Source organism: Oratosquilla oratoria, chromosome 30, assembly GCF_046742065.1.
Source record: "Oratosquilla oratoria isolate Oo_2021 chromosome 30, ASM4674206v1, whole genome shotgun sequence".
Taxonomy (NCBI): Eukaryota; Metazoa; Arthropoda; class Malacostraca; order Stomatopoda; family Squillidae; genus Oratosquilla; species Oratosquilla oratoria.
Genome location: NC_134806.1, coordinates 11,066,327 through 11,085,156, shown reverse-complemented (window position 1 = coordinate 11,085,156; position 18,830 = coordinate 11,066,327). Strand labels below are relative to the sequence as shown.

The 18,830-nt window shown below is 36.2% G+C and overlaps 1 protein-coding gene across 23 annotated transcripts in view; it reads left to right on the top strand.

Moving 5' to 3' along the window:
• Cadps (calcium-dependent secretion activator 1) overlaps positions 1–17,727 on the top strand; it is a 1,142,346-nt gene extending 1,124,619 nt beyond the window's left edge. For 22 of the 23 annotated variants that reach the window (XM_076212572.1, XM_076212566.1, XM_076212568.1 and 19 more), the window contains 3 exons: positions 8,554–8,577; positions 12,139–12,247; positions 14,586–17,727. In XM_076212572.1, the coding sequence (XP_076068687.1) occupies positions 8,554–8,577; positions 12,139–12,247; positions 14,586–14,696 (244 nt within the window). In that variant the 3' untranslated portion in view covers positions 14,697–17,727. The remainder of the gene's footprint in view (positions 1–8,553; positions 8,578–12,138; positions 12,248–14,585) is intronic. The other variant, XM_076212575.1, reaches the window with a different exon arrangement.
• Positions 17,728–18,830: the final 1,103 nt, after the last annotated feature.

Genomic DNA, 18,830 nt, shown 5'->3' with positions numbered 1-18,830 from the left:
TTCTTGTGTTGTTCAATTCTAATGTTTAAGGGTTTGGCAGTTTGACCTATGTAAAATTGATTACACATTTTGCAAGGAATTTTATAAATGCATCCTCTTTTGATTTCAATACTATTGTTGATAAGTTTATGTTTTACTGTACTATCATGTTTAAAAACTACCTTTACGTTAAATCTTTTTAATAATTCTGTGATACTTAACAAATTTTCTTGAAATGGTAAAATTAAAACATTATGATAATTGAAAGGTGATTTAGGCTGAGGAGTTAAAAATGATTTCCTTGCAAAATTGTAAGCAATATCAAGGAATTGCTTAGGGTATTTTAATTCTAGCCCAATGTTAAAAACATTTCTGATTTCTTCATCAATATATTCAGGACTACAAATACGAAAAGCTCTTAAATACATTGAGGCAAATACTGTACGTTTAATATTATTTGGATGAGAAGAATAATAATGAATATATGAACTTACATTGGTTGGTTTACGATATACTTTAAATTTAAGGCTATTGTCATGACGTAGGATAGTGCAATCTAAGAAAGGTAAGGTACAATTTTTCTCAATTTCTAAAGTAAATTTAATAGAATCAACAAGGGTATTCAACTTAGTTAAAAAATTATGGACATTTTTATCTTCTGGCCAAAGACATAAGATGTCATCAATATACCTAAGCCAAGGGATGTTAGGGGGGAAGATTGTGCGTAATATTTTAGTTTAAAAAAAATTCCATGTATAAATTACTTAAAACTGGGGATAAAGGGTTTCCCATACTCATGCTGAATTTTTGGGAATAGGAATTACCATTGAATTGAAACTTACAATCTTTGACACATAATTTAATTAGTTCAATCAATGTAGATGATGGCAATGGAAGAACATGTTTATTAAGTTCATCTTGAAGGTAAAATAATAAATCATTTATGGGAACTTTTGTGAATAAACTGACTATATCAAAACTAACCAATGTAAACTTATAATTAGGTTTAATATTATGGAGTTTGTCTATTAAATCAGAAGTGTTTGTAACATGAGAAGAAGAGATTGTACCTACTAAAGGGCTAAGGATAGTAACTAGCCATTTGGAAAGCTTGTAAGAAGCGGAACCAATTGACGAAACAATAGGTCTAGCGGGGTTGTTACATTTATGAGTCTTAATGAGACCATACATATGTGGCAAAGGGGGACTAATTGAAGTGAATTTCTGTAAGAGGTCTCTATTCTTATGAAGCAGTTCTTTTAATTTCTTATTATAATAACTATTAACTACTTCTGTAGGATTTTTGTTAAGAAGTGTGTAAGTATTGTTATCATCTAATAAATCATTCATTTTTCTAAGATAATCAACCTTGTTTAAAATAACAACTGCATTAGATTTATCTGCTTTAGTGAAATGTAAATGATTATCTTTTTTAAGACTAATAATTGCCTTCTGAAAACGTTCTGGGCAATTAGGAACAACCTCTTGTGATAAAGCACCATAAACAATTCCTTTACAAATATTGAAATCTTCAACTGATAAATCATGGTTCTTTAAATTACAGAAAGCTTTACCAATGTTGACAAAATTTGTTGGATTTGAATTGTTGGCAAAACTAAGTCCATATCCTAAAGCTGTTTTCTCATTAGTATTAAGAATTTTGTCAGAAAGATTAACTACAAATTCACTGTTAGCATGTTTGGTCCAATCACTATTATCAATAAGTTGTTGTAACTTATTTTTTAATTTCTTGGCAAGGTCACAAATGGATCTCATATTGCAGAAGCAATAGTCTAAAAGCACTTCCTTATCAATGGATGGTATAGTTTGTTGAAAAATATGCCATTTGACCCTTTTGATTCTAAAAGCTTCTTTCACTTCTAATTTGGCAATGTCAATACACTTCAACAAGATGATGCGTTGGAAATCATCAAACGGGCGATCTGACATCTTCAAAAGTCGTTGGGGAAGAGCAGACTTCGGTAATACCTGTTCCTTCAGGCAATTTTGTAGAAACTGCAGCCGTAATCATAGTTTATGGGCTTTGGTCAAGGCCCAAGCAATGTTTTTAACATTGGGCTAGAATTAAAATACCCTAAGCAATTCCTTGATATTGCTTACAATTTTGCAAGGAAATCATTTTTAACTCCTCAGCCTAAATCACCATTCAATAGTCATAATGTTTTAAATTTACCATTTCAAGAAAATTTGTTAAGTATCACAGAATTATTAAAAAGATTTAATGTAAAGGTAGTTTTTAAACATGATAGTACAGTAAAACATAAACTTATCAACAATAGTATTGAAATCAAAAAAGGATGCATTTATAAAATTCCTTGCAAAATGTGTAATCAATTTTACATAGGTCAAACTGCCAAACCCTTAAACATTAGAATTGAACAACACAAGAAAAATGTTAGGGATGGCAATCATTCTAGTGGTATATTCAAGCATATTGAATTAAATAATCATCCAGTTGATTGGGGTAATGCCCAGGCAATCTATTATACCAACAACATAATAGCAAGAAATTTAATAGAGTGCAGTTTGATTCATACCACTAGTAATCAAAATACCAACCTACATAAAGGCTTGTACAAACTTGATAATTTCATTTGTCAAGAAATTAGTAAGATAATATCAGGTAAAATGTAATCCAACGAATTGACTTAATGTCGCCCTATATAAGTAGTAGAAACAGTGACCCTTGGTGACTGTGACCTGATGTCACCCGACCATCGTAAGATAATTGACAATGACCTTCCGCTCTCTTTGGCGACTGTGACCTAATGTCGCCCGACCATCGTAAGATAATTGACAATGACCTTCCGCTCTCCAGGGGGTAATTGGTTGCTACGCTTATTCAAACTGTCCTTGTTCCTTTGTATCATGTATATATTGTCTATGTATTCCTATCACTATGTACTTGTTGCACTGAAGATGTAATATACGAAAGCGCTCTGCTTCGTTAGTTTCTTTTTCCAAGTGGTCTACTTTGCATATATATATATATATATATATCAGACAAAAGGGGTGTATTCACAAGTCATGTACATATATGCAATTGAAGATGGTAATTGATAAATAAAAAAAAATATTGTCAATTCTTCATTCATATAAGGTATTTGTAGATTTTAAGTAAACATAGTGGATGAGGTTCTGCTTTTCAAGTAGCAACATAAAGAAAAAATTCTAACTAAAGGACCTTCCCACTACATTAGCCAGTGGTACCTTGAAATGGTAGGTCTATCAGGTAGGTAATTGTCATAAAAATGCATGAATTTTGTATCCTATAAAAATAATAATAATAAATAGATAAATACATGTGTATAGCGCAGCCACACTAATTTCTACATAAAAAATTAAATATAAAAAATTACACTGTACTCAGCTATATATGGTAATACTACCCCCTAGGTCTAGTAATGAAAGAGTCCGTATAGTAATAAGACATGCATTCTTTTACTGTATAGAATGTTTTATAGCATCTTTAGTTTTCATGTCTAAATATTCCTGATTCTATATTCCCATACATATATATATATATATATATATATATATATACATACATATACCAAAGACTTTTTCCCCTTACAGGATGGGGTAAAAGTGGCTTTGGGGAAGAGGGGAATCTGTTGAGGAAGGATGGGAGAGGACAGAAGACAGGGGTGAATGGAGAATGGTTGTATATGGATGATGTTGTGATGCATGAGGTGGAATGGGTGGGTGATGGGGGGTGAGGTAATATGTGTGAGAAAAATTTGATGCAGCCCGGAAGGATTTCTCCACGTCTTCTTTTCTGCATGAGGGGATGGAGAGGGGGTCGCCAATTGAATGAAGCAGCCTTGCTGTGGATGTGCTGTGTCTTGCAACACTGCTTCTGACCCAGGGCAGTGGACAAGATGCAGGGATGACCTGTCATCCAGGAGGTGCCAAGATAAGAAGGAGGGAAGAGGGTGGAGTGTATTAGAGATGAAATGGGTGGGAGTGGTTTTTATGCCTTTGTTTTTTGGCTACCTCCCTTGTGAGGGTGAAAAAAGCCTTTGGTATATGTATGTATAAGGGAGATAGCCAAAAAACAAAGGCATAAAAAAACCACTCCCACCCATTCCATCCCCATCACACTCCACTCCCTTCCACCCTCTTCCCTCCCTCTAATCTTGGCACCTCCTGGATGACGGGTCATCCCTGCATCTTGTTCACTGCCCTGGGTCAGAAGCAGTGTTGCAAGACACAACAAACCCACAGCAAGGCCACTTCATTAAATCGGTGACCCCCCCCTCTCCGTCCCCTCATGCAGAAAAGGAGAAAATGGGGAGAAATCCCTTTGGGAAGCATCAAATTATTTCTCATGCATACTCCCTCACCCCCCATCCCCCACCTATTCCACCTCATGCATCACAGCATCATCCATGTACAACCATTCTTCATTCACCTGTCTTCTGTCCTCTCCCATCCTTCCTCAACAGACATTCCCCTCTTTCCCAAAGCTCCTTTTACCCCATCCATCCATCTCATCCTAGGTCGACCCTTCATATTCCTCCATCACTAACTTCCTCAATCCCTCCTTTGATCCTGCTGCAAATGCAGTATCATCCGCAAACAACAGCTAGCTTATCTCCCATTTTTCTCCATTTTCTTTAACCACTTCCATACGGTGACGCCTACGTAGGCGTCATGAGGAGCAAGTGGGTACGCAATGATGCCGATGTCAGCGTCTTGATTATATTTACTGTAGTCGTACCTACGTAACCTCCATTCTCTCTAAACTGGCTTCATCATATTTTCTATGGTTATCAAAATTCACGGGTGAAAGAGAACGAACGATTGAGCACTGACTTTATTTTTTATAATGCGATTATTATGACGCAACATTGCACGTCGGGCAGCTAATGCTGCCAGACATGCGATGTGCCCCAGAGTGAAGAGGTTAACCATCTCCAATCCTTGACTCACTACTCTTGCATTTACCTCTTGCACCACCCCATCCATGTATAAATTGAACATCCAGGGCGACATAACACATCCATGACGAAGTCCCACCTTTACCTCAAACCACTCACTCTCTCCATTTCTAATCCTGACACACACTCTTCTACTCTCATAAAAACTTTTGACAGCTAAAAGCTTTCCTCCTATCCCATATATCTGCAATACCTCCCACAGTGCCTTCCTGTCTACCCTGTCATAAGCCTTTTCCAAACCATAAAAGCCCAAAAAACATAAAAACATCCTTACCTTTTCCTATCTGTCTTACCACAAAAATCTGATCTATGCAACCTCTACCTGTCCTAAATCCACACTGTTCCTCACCAATTACTCCCTCTGTTCCTCTCCTAATCCTCTCAATCAAGACCCTCCCATAAACCCTCCCAACTATGCTTAACAAGCTGATCCCTCTAAAACTACTACATTCACACTTGTCCCCTTTTCCTTTGTAAAGTGGAACTATAAAGGCACTCCTCTAGTCCTCTGGCACTCTACCCTCTCTTAAACAAACATTAAATAACCTCACCAACCAGTCCACCATTGCTGTACCTCCATTTTTCAGACATTATGCATGACATCCATCCAGACCAGGTGCCTTACCTGCTGTCATCATTTTAACAACTGCCTTCACTTCATCTTTCCTTATTTCTCCTCCATTTTCCTCATTCATCACGGTCATTTTTTTAGTGCTTCCCACTGCAACTACCTTTCCCTCCCTATCCTCCTTCACATTTAGCAACTCCCTAAAATACTCTGCCCATCTTCCTCTTTACAAAGGATTACAAAGGCGGAGCATGCCGACAGGAGACCTTTTGATCCATATCTAGGTCGGATGCAAAATTAAAAAAAAATAAAAAAATTATATTAATAATAAAATAATAAATAAAAACTATAATAATGTAAATAACAAATATAATACATAAATAAATGCATAGGTATAGTTAAAATAATAAACAAACAGGTAAATAGTAAATAATAAATTAACATATAACTAATAATAAATGAAAATCAGACAGACAAATGATAACAAAACAAAAACAAATAATATAAGATAAATTATAATCATTACAGCATTTTACTTAAGTATTTATCTAAATGATTCTTAAAGCTTCGAACTGAACTACATTGCACTACCTGTGCAGGAAGTTTATTCCATTCATTAACTACACGGTTGGCAAAGTTGTTTCTACCTACTTCCAAATTGAATCTATTTCCAGACAGTTTGAGACCATTGTTTCTTGTCGGACTCTCATTCAATGTGAAAATTTTGTCACTTTTGAGGGAAAACAGATTCATGTGCTTTAGTCAATTTTTGTATGATTTATTTTTGATATTTAGAATCAGTTTTGTGGCTCGCCGTTGTACTTTTTCCAGTCTGTCAATGTCTTTAATGAGATTCGGTGACCATACGGAAACAGCATATTCCAAATGTGGATGAACTAACGATTTATATAGCTTGTTAATGAGTGATGGACTTTTGAAATCAAAAGATCGTGCAATCAGTCCTAGAATCTTATTTGCTTTCTCAGAGGCTGAAATACATTGCTTGGATGATTTGAGGTCGTTACTGATAATTACGCCGAGATCTTTTTCACTATCCACTTTTGTTAACGAATTTCCAAATAACTTGTAATCGTACTTGCTGTTATTTTTACCTATGTGCATTACCTTGCATTTACTTGTGTTAAATTTCATTAGCCACTTTTCAGGCCATTATCATCTCTCCATCTACACCTATTACCTTTTCTTCTGTACTTGATTTGCCTCCTTTTCCTCTCTTAATTTCTTTCCAAAACATCTTTTTATTACTTTCAAAAATTTCTGTCATATTCTTACCCCATTTCACATCTGCTCTCCTCTTTGCCTCCTTTATCTTATGCTTTACTTCTCTTTTCTTTGTATCTCTCATATGACTCCCTCGTCCTATTTTGTAACCAATCTGTGAAAGCTCACTTCTTTTCTTCTACAACCTTCTTTGCCTCCTTATCCCACCACTCACTACCCTTCATTTTATTTCATCCCGTCCTTGTTCCACACACCATCTTTGCACACCTTGTGATTCCCTCTTTGAACTATCCCCATTCCTCCTCCACTTCTAGTTCTACGCTATCCTTCACTCCCTCCCACTCCTTTCTCAACTTCTTCTTGTATTCCTTCTTTTCTTTTTCATTTAAACAGTTTACTCTAAGCACCTCCCTACCTTTTGTCCTTTTCCTCTTTCTCCATCTATCTCTACTCTCAACTTACCTTCCACTAGAAAATGATCTGATATTCCCCCACTCTCTCCCCTTAGAACATGTACATCCTTAACTCTTCCTGTTATACTCCTATATACCACTACATAGTCCATTAACACTCTATCTACCACACTTCCATCCACCACCCTCTCCCATGTATATTTATGCTTGACTTTCTTCCTAAACACTGTATTTGCTATCATCAACTCTCTAGACACATCTCCGCCATCAACTCTCTACAATGATTCTTTCCAGGAACTCCACACTTCCCAACCACTCCATCTATTGGTTCATTTCCTACCCTAGCATTAAGGTCTCCTAATACCACTACATTAATGTTTCTCCCTAATCCCTCAATGCACTCATTTAAATTTAACCAAAAATCCTCCCTTTCTTCTACACCCTTCTCACTACCAGGCCCATATGCACTTACAAAAACCCACATCTCCTTTCTCAGTTTCACATTCATCCACATTAACCTTGAAGAAACCTCCTTCCACTCCACTACACATTTACCTATCTCTTCACTTACTAGTACAGTACTACCTCTCATTAATGGACGTTAATTAGCTGTGTTTGCGGTGTTTTTGCTGTGTTTTCGGTGTTTTTGGTGCTGTTGTTTAGTGCTGTGCAATCACTAACCCAAAAACCACTCCAAACCAACGGATTATTCACATCAACGGACACCGTTACCCCCCTTTTAGTCTGTTAATGAGAGGTAGTACTGTATAGCCACCCCTTCTCTTCCTCGTATACAAGATGTAAATATATGTTGCATGTTCTGCTTTTGACATTATATATTGGATGGTTGGAATGAAGTACAAGCAGAACTCATAGGTCCACTGTATATTCTTATAGATTGATAATAGGTACCTACATGAGGTGGTCCTGTAAGAGGGAAAACAAAGTCATCTCCCTGCCATCTATCCATAAACCTCCTTCAACTTTCTCACTTCTGTGCCCCAAGGAGTTGACACTTGGCCTTCAGACTGAGCCTGATATCTCTCTTTATCAAATTCATCCATATTTCCTCCTCCTTTGAATACAAAGAGAGCTGACAACAGATGACTGCTCCCCTCCTTCTGCTGCTATCAGCCAAAGATATAGAAACAGTTGCACTAATGCAATGTAGATATCAATTCAAGGTTTCTTCCTAAAGATAATTATGGAAGGGCTTCAGGACCACTTCCAGCTTCTATAGGGCTGTATTTTTCTAATGACTGAAATTTGAGGCAACAATTAAAATTAATTATCAATTTTCCTTTTTGTCATATTGTTTAAAATTGTGATCATTTTCTTAACATTCACCATATTTTATATGTTGTTTCTTCTTCCCCATTTCCAACAGCCTTCCAGAAGGAGCCGAAGGGGAGTAAGTACCACTATCATAGCTTGTCTGTTGTGATTAATGCCACTATTTTTTATGTTAGTTATATGAAAAATAGTAGTAGTACTAGTAGTAGTAGTAGTAGTCTCCTATATCCTAGAGGTACCAGGTCCCCACCTCCTATATCAGCACACATACAAAACCTTGATTTTGAGGAGACAGTAGTAGAAAGTTTGATAAATGAAAAATTGCATTAAGTGTAAGGCATTAAAATATAAAAGTGTTTTAACCATAGTCATTGGTGACAGCAGGGCCAATGAACTGTCTGGAATACAGATCCTTACTGCTTGGGAGGGCTGTAAGAGATCACAGACATAAATTAAGAAAGAGCACATATCAAAAGGATGTGAAGAAATACAGTTTTCCATATAGATGTATATGTGGAATAGCTTAGAAGGTGATATAGCCCAAGCTCAAACAGTACATTGGAACCATACATGAATTTGAGTCTAGGTATGTTATAAAATTAGAGAACAGGAGGCAGGACCCAATGAGCATTGCTCCTTTCCTGTATACTACAATTAGGTAAATACACAGTTCCACAAGGATGGAGGTCTCTTTAAAAATTTAAGTAGTAGTAGTGGTGGTAGAAATTCTGATAGAACAAAATTTTCCAAGTATTGAGGATGATGGGGCTAAAGAAAGCCCTAAATAATTCTACAGTGACAGAATATAAAGATGTTATTAAGAATCAAATACCCCTTAATTTCATATGGCATTGTCAGCTTGAGCATTTAGTTGATGGTACATGGCAAACATGTAAAGTACAGTGTACTTAGAAATGAATATGTAAACATACACAGGAAAGAAAAAAAAGAATATGAAAGGGATATTATAGACAAATGTAAGGATCAACCAAAACTCTTTTACAGATATGTAAATGACAAAATAAAGGACAAGCATGACATAGTAAAACTACATGAAGGTGATAAGGAATACACAGATGATACAGAGATGGCAGATGTTATGATCAGACATTTCAAGTCTGTTTTTACAATCGAGAACTCTCAACCCTGGGAGGATGACCAGTTAGAAAGTTCACCCATGATGAAGGAAATAACAATAACTCAGAAGGAAATAAGAGATCAAATAAAAAGCCTGGATGTCAGAAAATCGCACGGACCGGATGAAATCGCAAATTGGATATTAAAAGAGTGCATAGACGAACTGACAGATAAAATACATAAGATAATAGACTTCTCATTAAAAGAGGGAAAGGTACCACAAGATTGGAAAGATGCAAACATAGTGCCAATACATAAAGGAGGAAACAGGGAAGATCCTACAAACTTTAGACCAGTGTCCCTCACTAGTACAATAGCTAAAATATGCGAAAAGATCATCAGAAGCAGATGGATCAAACATTTGGAAGAAAACAATATAATAAACCCCAAACAATTTGGTTTTAGAAGTGGAAGATCGTGCACCACAAACCTAATATGCTTTTACTCGAGACTGATTGAAATAATACAAGAAAGAGATGGTTGGCAGACTGCGCCTTCCTGGATCTCCAAAAGGCTTTTGACAAGGTACCACACAAAAAATTAATAAACAAAATTGAAAAAGTAGGAGGAATTCAAGGCAGGCTGTTGGAATGGATGAAGGACTTTCTAAATGGAAGAAAGATGAGAGTGGTACCTAGAGATAAAAACTCGAAATGGGAAGAAGTAAAAAGTGGCATCCCTCAGGGCTCTGTTTTGGCTTCCTTAATGTTTGCCATATACATAAATGATATGGACAAAGGAGTGAATTGTTACATGAATTTCTTTGCTGACAATGCTAAATAGCTCAAGAGAGTGAAAACAGAAGAAGATTGCAGATCCTTACAAGATGACCTACATAAAGTATGGGAATGGAGTCAGAAGTATGAAATGAATTTCAATATCAAGAAATGTAGCATAATGGAGTTCGGAAAAGGCAAAAATAGAGTTTCGGGAAAATATATGATTGGAGACAAAGAAGTAAAGAAAGTTAACTCAGAGAGGGACCTAGGAATAATCATCTCAAGTGACTTGACACCTGACAGACATGTAAACAAGATATTTGGAGAGACTTAGAATTTGTTAAGATCAATGAAGGTGGCATTTGACTACATGGATGAAGAGATGGTTAAGAAATTGTTACATTGATAAGACCAAAACTAGAATATGCTGTATCAATGTGGGCACCTAGCAAAAAAAAAAAAAAAAACACAAAGAAATTAAAAAGAATCCAAAGAGTGGCGACTAAGATGGCACCTACACTATCAAATTTGACATACAAACAAAGATTGGAGAAATTACAACTGACAATGTTAGAGCAGAGAAGGGAGAGAGGTGACTTGTTGACCATTTTAAGAATTATGAAAGGAATGGAAGTTCTTGATAGAGATGATCTATTAAAATGGGACCAAAGAGAAACAAGAGGACATGCAAAGAAACTAAAGAAAGACAGCTACAGAAGAGATCTGAAAAAGAACAGTTTCCCACACAGAGTGATTGACGTCTGGAACAAATTGAACAGTGAAACAGTTAATGCCAGAACTATACACAAATTCAAAAGCAAACTGGATGTGGAGAGATACAAAAACGGGTCAAAACGAGCATAGCTCTAGTCCCATAAAATACAACTAAGTAAATACATGTATCATCTTGAGCCATGATTTTGGTTCAGACCACCTTAAAGGGATATCTTACCTGAGTTATTTGATATATTTGTTACTTGCGGTGAAGGTTGAATATGGCAGTACGAACCCTCCCACAAGTGAAGTTGAACCAAGGGCATGGTTCCATGCTACAAACTCCTCTGTAAGGGGCACCATCCTAGCCTGTAAATTGTGGGAGGACCTTGTATATTTTTTAGAATATTCTAGCACTGTACTATGTTCTAAACAAATACATGTGGAGTACATCTAAGAATATGGTTTGCCTTTTTCAAGAGCAACTAATGTTTCAAACAATGGTACTACTGTTTCCCAGTACTTTTGAAATACTTTAATTTTAGGAAGGGAGTGTACCATGTGTTGCTTGACTTTTACAGTGATAACAATGAATCATCAGAGACCATAACAAATCAGCTACTATCTAAACTAGAGACTGGATCTGAATGAAGTCTGCATACACTGTTGACAATCCAAGTGTAAACTATGGAAAACACAACAGTGTTTATCGGAAAATTAAAATGGCTCAAAAGAATGTTATTGCTGCAAACTCATATTCTGCACACTGCAACAAGATTTGTTACAGCTGAACTGGAAATTAATGCTGAAAATATTGTGCTCAAAGTGTATGGCCATTTCAGCACCTTAGCTAAAAGAACAACACAGTTAAAGGAATTTAGTTTTGAAATTTTATTGGAACTGTTAAATTTTTTCTCTCGTATGTACTTTAAACTATTATAACACTTTTTCTTCTTGTATCATTACTTTTTCCTTTGTGTTTCCTATTTTCATCACGCTCCTCATATTCACCTCAGGATTAACTTTTCTTTTTGTTATACCATATCTTTTTATACTAATTTCTATAGCAATATATTCTTGCACCAGTTATAGAATCAAATTTGTTACAGGGACTACCCAGAGACTGGATTGGAGGATGAAGTTACAGACAAAAAACCAAAAGTCACAGCACAGATTAGTCAGACACTTGGAGAGGATCCAGCCAACTACGTTGCAAAGGTTTGATATAATTTTTTTTTTTTTTTTTTTTTTTTTTTTTTTTTTTTTTTAAACTTATTTTTATTTTCTGTAGTGTACAGAGAGTAAAACATTTCTCCTTTTGGATTCATTGAATATACCTTGCACTGCCACTAGCTGCAAATTCAATGTGTCTTTTGAGTTGCAGCAAATATAAGAAAAAGATTCAAAGGGATAAGATGATGAGGTAGCTAATCTTGGGATGATGCAGAAATAATTTAGAATAAAATTGAAGCTAAGAATTATCAATGCATAGGTTATTCAAAATTTAGACAACAATATATGGTCCAATAAAACTTATTAATAGAGAAAGTCATGTATCAAGACAGTACAATCCTGACTAGGGCACAAAAAATATACATATATTCATATAAGATTAACACTTTGATTAAACAACCTTAATAAAAAACCTAAATTTGTCCACCCACCTCTATTCTCTATTCTTTGAATATATATATATATATACAATAGCCTCCATAAGTTTGGATCCAATAGTGCTGACATCAATACTTATGACATAAATTGGAAGTCCTTTGCCCTCAATATCCTGAGCAAACCAGATATTTTGTCATATGCCTGGCAGCGAGACCAAGGTTGGCTCCCACCAGAGCATGCAGTGTTTCCAGGCTCGGTGTTATTTGAGATTCAACAGGGGGAGGATTACATTTCTGGAGCTCCACACTTTGCCTTTGATTTTATGTAAATTCTCAGTGGTTTGGCATCTGTGTTGCTGGCTATGGGTAGTGGACATGAAATCGAACATGACAAGGTTTCCTCTATAGTGGCCCTGTTTAAGGCAGGGCATTCCATGAAGGAAATCTCTGAAAATACAGAGGTTACCGTGCGTTCAGTGCAACACTGGTTGTTACGTTTCAAGGATGGTGGGGAGGCATCACTACCTACCCCACATCAGCGCTGTGGTAGACCCAGGAAGTGCTATGTCACCATGCTCTTTAAATGTTATCAAATGTGAGATAGACAAGGCTCCTCGTAAATTTGCAAAACAAATTCAGCTGGAAAACCCTAGGTTATTAGGTGGTGTGTCTCTTCACACAGTGCAATGCTGCTCCACTTGCTGTAGATATGCTGTGTCTTGCAACACTGCATCTGACCCAGGGCAGTGGGCAAGATGCAGGGATGACCTGTCATCCAGGAGGAGCCAAGATAAGAGGGAGGGAAGGGGGTGGATGGGAGTGGAATATATGGGGATGGAATGGGTGGGAGTGGATTTTATGTCTTTGTTTTTTGACTACCTCCCTTGTAAGGAGAAAAAACCTTTGGTATAAGCATGTATTATTATTATTACTATTATTATAATAGTAATAGAGGGAGTAATTGCCAAGGAATAATGTGGGTTTAGGACAGGTAGGGGTTGCATAGATTAGATTTCTGTGGTAAGACAGATATGTGAGAAAGCTATAGGAAAAGGTAAGGGTGTTTTTTGGGCTTTTGTGGATTTGGAAAAGGATTATGACAGGGTAGACAGGAAGGCACTGTGGGAGGTTTTGCAGATATATAGCATAGGAAGAAAGCTTTTAGGAGCTGTCAAGAGTTTTTATGAGAGTAGTCGAGCATGTGTTAGGATTAGAAATGGAGAGAGTGAATGGTTCGAGGTAAAGGTGGGACTTTGTCAGGGATGTATTATGTCACCTTGGCTGTTCAATTTATACATGGATGGGGGTGGTGCAAGAGGTGTATGTATGTAATCAAATCCAGTTTTGAGATCTTGCCACCTTCTTAAGTAACAGATAAAATGAAGAGGGCTGCAATACCTTGAAATAGGGTTCATAGCAGGTAAGGAAATCCTAACCACAATGAGGTCGATGGATGGAGTGACGAAAACATTGGATGTACAGAGTGCAAAAGATATGAGTGAAAGGACAGGGGTTTTAAATGGATGAAGAAATGGTGTATCCCAAAGGGATGCTTTCCTTGCCTGCTTTGTATATTTCTCAAGTGAATGAGGTGGGAGGGGTCACCATATAATGAACTAGCGGGTGTAAACCAGATTCAGTTTTTTGATTCTGCTTAGGAAGTGCTATGGTTTATTGCATTACCTTTGACCCAAGCAGTTTGGTGGGGAACAGGGATGACCCTTCAGACATAAGATGCTAAGTTTGAAGAGAAATTTTATTTATTATTTTTTTATGGGTTTGGGATGGGTAAAAAGTAGATATGCTCTGTCTCAACTATCCCCATATATGGGTTAAAAGGCCTTTTGGTATATGTAGCATATGCATGCATGTCTATTTCCTTTACTTGATGTAAATATTCAGAATATGATAATACATGTTAGAATCACAATTTTATTTTCCAACAGGTTTCTAATGTGGCAGGCAATGTAGCAGGCAAGGTTGGCAATGTCATTGGAGGTTTCAGTAAAGGAATTGGAGGATTCACGGGCAAGTTTGGAGGAGGAGGATTCTTCTAAAAGCTCAGACATCTTCACCCATTGCAACAACCACAGCACTGCAACAGCAGCTAATACCAACTTAAATTCATATTGAACACCTGCATCTTTTCCTCTCTGTCTTATCTCTACTTCCACTTTTGTGACAGGGTTCTTATCTTTTTTTTTTTTTCTCTCTTTCTTTTATATATAGGATGTTCCTCGTCTACATTCTAACAAATAGGAAATATGTTTTCCTTATGAGAATTCAATGAGGTTGATGGTTGATCATTCCAGAGCTTGATGGCTTGATGTTATATGTGGGCTGAATTAGATTAAAAGTCAAATTTATGATGATCCAAATAAAAAGTAAAATAATGGATGAGGAAAGTGAAAATTCTTTGTAGAGCAAAATAGTTCCAGGATGTAGTCAGAGAAAATTTGTCAAATATAAGAAAAAAGTGTCAAAACAAAGCATGTTGAAATAAATGAAACCTGGTCAGAATTTTTGGTTTTCAGACATTAAAATTAAGATGGGTGAATGACCTAGAAAGAACCAGGCTGTCTAATATTCTAGTCAGCATGAGATTGCTTGATGCTTTAGCAATGACAAAGTAATTGAACAAAGTTGAATGGCAGAGGTTGGTATATGTAATGTAGAAGGTTATGAATAACATATAAGCTAGTTTAGCCCAGAACCATGAACATAAGTTAAGGTTGGTAAGGTGATTTGAATATGTGTGGATTCCTGAACTGCAAGCTTGGGAACTCTCCCAAAAACTTCAAGAATACTCTAATCCTACCTGGTTTTTGGGTAGATTCACATCTGGTCTGTCGATTGTATTGCATCGAGGACCATGTACAGTATGTTGATGATAATAATAATTGTAATGATGCTAATGATATAATACAGTGATATTAATAATGATTATGATGATAATGGTGATGATGGTGATCATTGCTGTTGTCAAAACCCAAGCCTTCATAACATTTTCGGCAGTGGACTTTTCTCTTGCAGTTACTATTCCAGCATTCCATAAACCTTCTAGCATAAGCCTTGACTATTTAACCCTACAAGCAGCAATTGTTCTGGCTCGTGTGTTGTGATAGAATTTGAAATCCTGCTGTAGGGGAAAACGGTAGCAACGTGCATTGTGGGTTGTGCGTTTACCAGCAGAAAGTATTGATATGGGTAATCAGAGGTGGTAACATTGTTTTATATAGGATTTTAGAAGAATGAATATTTTTTCCAAAGCAAAGCATGGATGAAAATATTGAAAATTAAATCAGAAGATAAAGTGTGAATTAGAAAGTGAATAAAACCTGACTCTATGTGATTCATTGCAATTAACTGTGATGCTTTCCAATGAATGAAGGGTAAGGGTGAACTTTGAAATTTGCATGTACAATCCTAGTCAATTAAAACTGTCATGATATCCCACAGTGCACTACGCCCGACAACGTTCTTCTCTTTGTAGCACAGGATCATTCCTCTGTACAGATTTTTCCATTTTCTTGCCTGTTTTCCAGTCTGTTATCTCCTTTGTATCTTCAGGACTGTGTGCTGTTTTCTTTAAGCTGGGAGAGTTTTCCAGAAGTAGCATTGATGTCCAGAGAGAACTGCCAGACTTATGGCATCCTCATTTCCTTGGACTTCTTGTTACTTCATATGCATAATACAGCTTTGCAAATCTTTAACTGTATTTTGATCCTATGTGATGCCTTACCGGGTTATGGAAGGATGAAGAGGTCATATTATCATGGTGATGATAATGATCTTGGTGATTTTGATGCTGTTGATGATTTTGATGCTGAAGACATGGGTGATGATGACATAAGGAAGTCAACACTTAGTCTCACCACCAAAAATTTATAATACAAAAGACTTTGCAGAGCATTATGTCCATTGTTTACCCAAAATGAAGATGTATTTGGTGATTATGGTTGAAAAGATAGGCTGAAAATGATAATGGATGAATTTTATAACCATAAGAATGAATGAATGGAAAGTATTTTCTTTCATACAAGATTTTAGTAAGAGTGGTTGGCCCTCATGCTGACAGTAACAGTACAACATTTTCATGAGTGTTTGTGCATCTTTATGTTTATTTTTAGTCATGCTGTTCTTATGTACATAAGATGATTACATATATAGAAGTCTGTACCTTTCCTTTCCAAATTTGCATTTGTAATCACTGAAGGAGTGTTATGCAATTATACATACATGCACACACACATACATACACATTTGAGGCTAGATATGATAAATTGAAGAGTAGGTGAGATAACCTAATGAGCATTGCTCCTTTCATGGATACTAAAATTAGATAAATACAATTAGGTACAATTAGGTAAATACATGCACATACACACACACACACAAAAGCAAAGAGGCGGGACCCCATGAGCACAGTTCCAATCCTGTATACTACATCCAGGTAAATACACACATTATATATATATATATGTATGCATGCATGTGTGTGTGTGAATATGAGGGTATGTATGTGTAGGAACTAATGATGGATACCTGCTAGTGGTGGTTCTGTAAAATGGATGGCAGAGAAAATCATCTACCTGCTGCCCATTTTCAAAATCCATCAACCCTCTCACCTCCATCTAGAGGTGTAAGTGTGGGTGTGGATGTATGCAAGTATTTATATAGCATGTATATACATATGTATTGTGTGTATGAAATACATACAGATATATATTTATATATATATATGCATGTGTGTGTGTGTGTGCATATACATTTTTATACAGTATACAGATATAATCCCCTTTGAAGCCCTGTTTTTAACAAGCTTTTTTGTTATATGAATCCATTCCAAGTCCCCCCTCAGATCACACATAAAAGTACATAAAACATAAAATAAACAAATCAATTAGCAAATACAGTCTGCTTGCAGTTGGTTGTTAGAATTTTAGTTTGTTGTAGTTATTCAGTTTTTTCCTCGTATTCTCAATTTTCCTGATTAGAGTTTTGCCATTAACCGGGTGAACTGAAATTAGATCACTGTATTCTTCCATTTCATTTCATTATTTGAGCTCAATGTTTCATCTTAATGAAGACATTTTCAAGAGTAAACTGAAATAACAAAAATTACACAATTACAGTAATGGTGACAATTGTGTAAAAATAAAATATACAAGAACAATACTGGTAAAATGTGGAGGATAATATAAATGCATACAGATACGATGACAAGGAACAAAAATGAAGTATAAAATTCAAAAGAAGAGAGTGATAAGGAAGCAAATACATTTAAAGGGTGGTGAGAAAAAAAAAGTTAGGGATGTACAGTATATATATGCATGGATCAGGTGGTTGAACAATGTGACCTCAGAGGTCACAGAGTAAGGGGGGTGGGGTTTAGGTGTGTGTGGTTACTGTAGGGAAGGGGGAAGGGAAGAGGAGGAATAGGGTGGAGGTGGAAGGGGAGGAGTGGGAGACAAAGAAGAGAGGGGGGTGGAGGGAAGGAGGAGTGGGAAATTTTTGTTTCTATACTTAGAAGAAAACAGAGGTATACTAGAGGTCATATTAGATTGGATGATAATGACTGGAGCTCTGTCTCTAATATGAAAGGCTTCGAGCAATTGTAGCCTCCCCACTACCCCCACCATCTTACTCCATAACCTCTAAGGTTGCATTGTTCAACCACCTGACTCATGTGTATATATACCGTACATCCCTAACTTGTCCTTTTTTTTTTTCTCACCTCCCTTTAAATGTAAGTATTCGCTTCCTTATCACTCTCTTTTGAATTTTATACTTCATTTTTGTTCCTTGTCATTGTATCTGTATGCATTTATATTGTATTCTTGTATATTTTATTTTTACACAATTGTCAATATTACTGTAATTATGTAATTTTTGTTATTTCAGTTTACTCTTGAAAATGTCTTCATTAAGACAAAACATTGAGCTCAAATAATGAAAAGAAATGGAAGTATACAGTGATCTAGTTTCAGTTCACCTGGTTAATGGCATAACTCTAATCAGGAAAATTGAGAATATGAGGAAAAAACTGTAACTACAACACTGCTGTCATTTTTAACTCCACTTGCATATATATATATATATATATAAGTATATATAGTGTGGGTTGTAATGGTAATTGCTGCCTTGAGTTGTATTGATTGGAAACCTACACCCCCACAATAGCTGGTAAC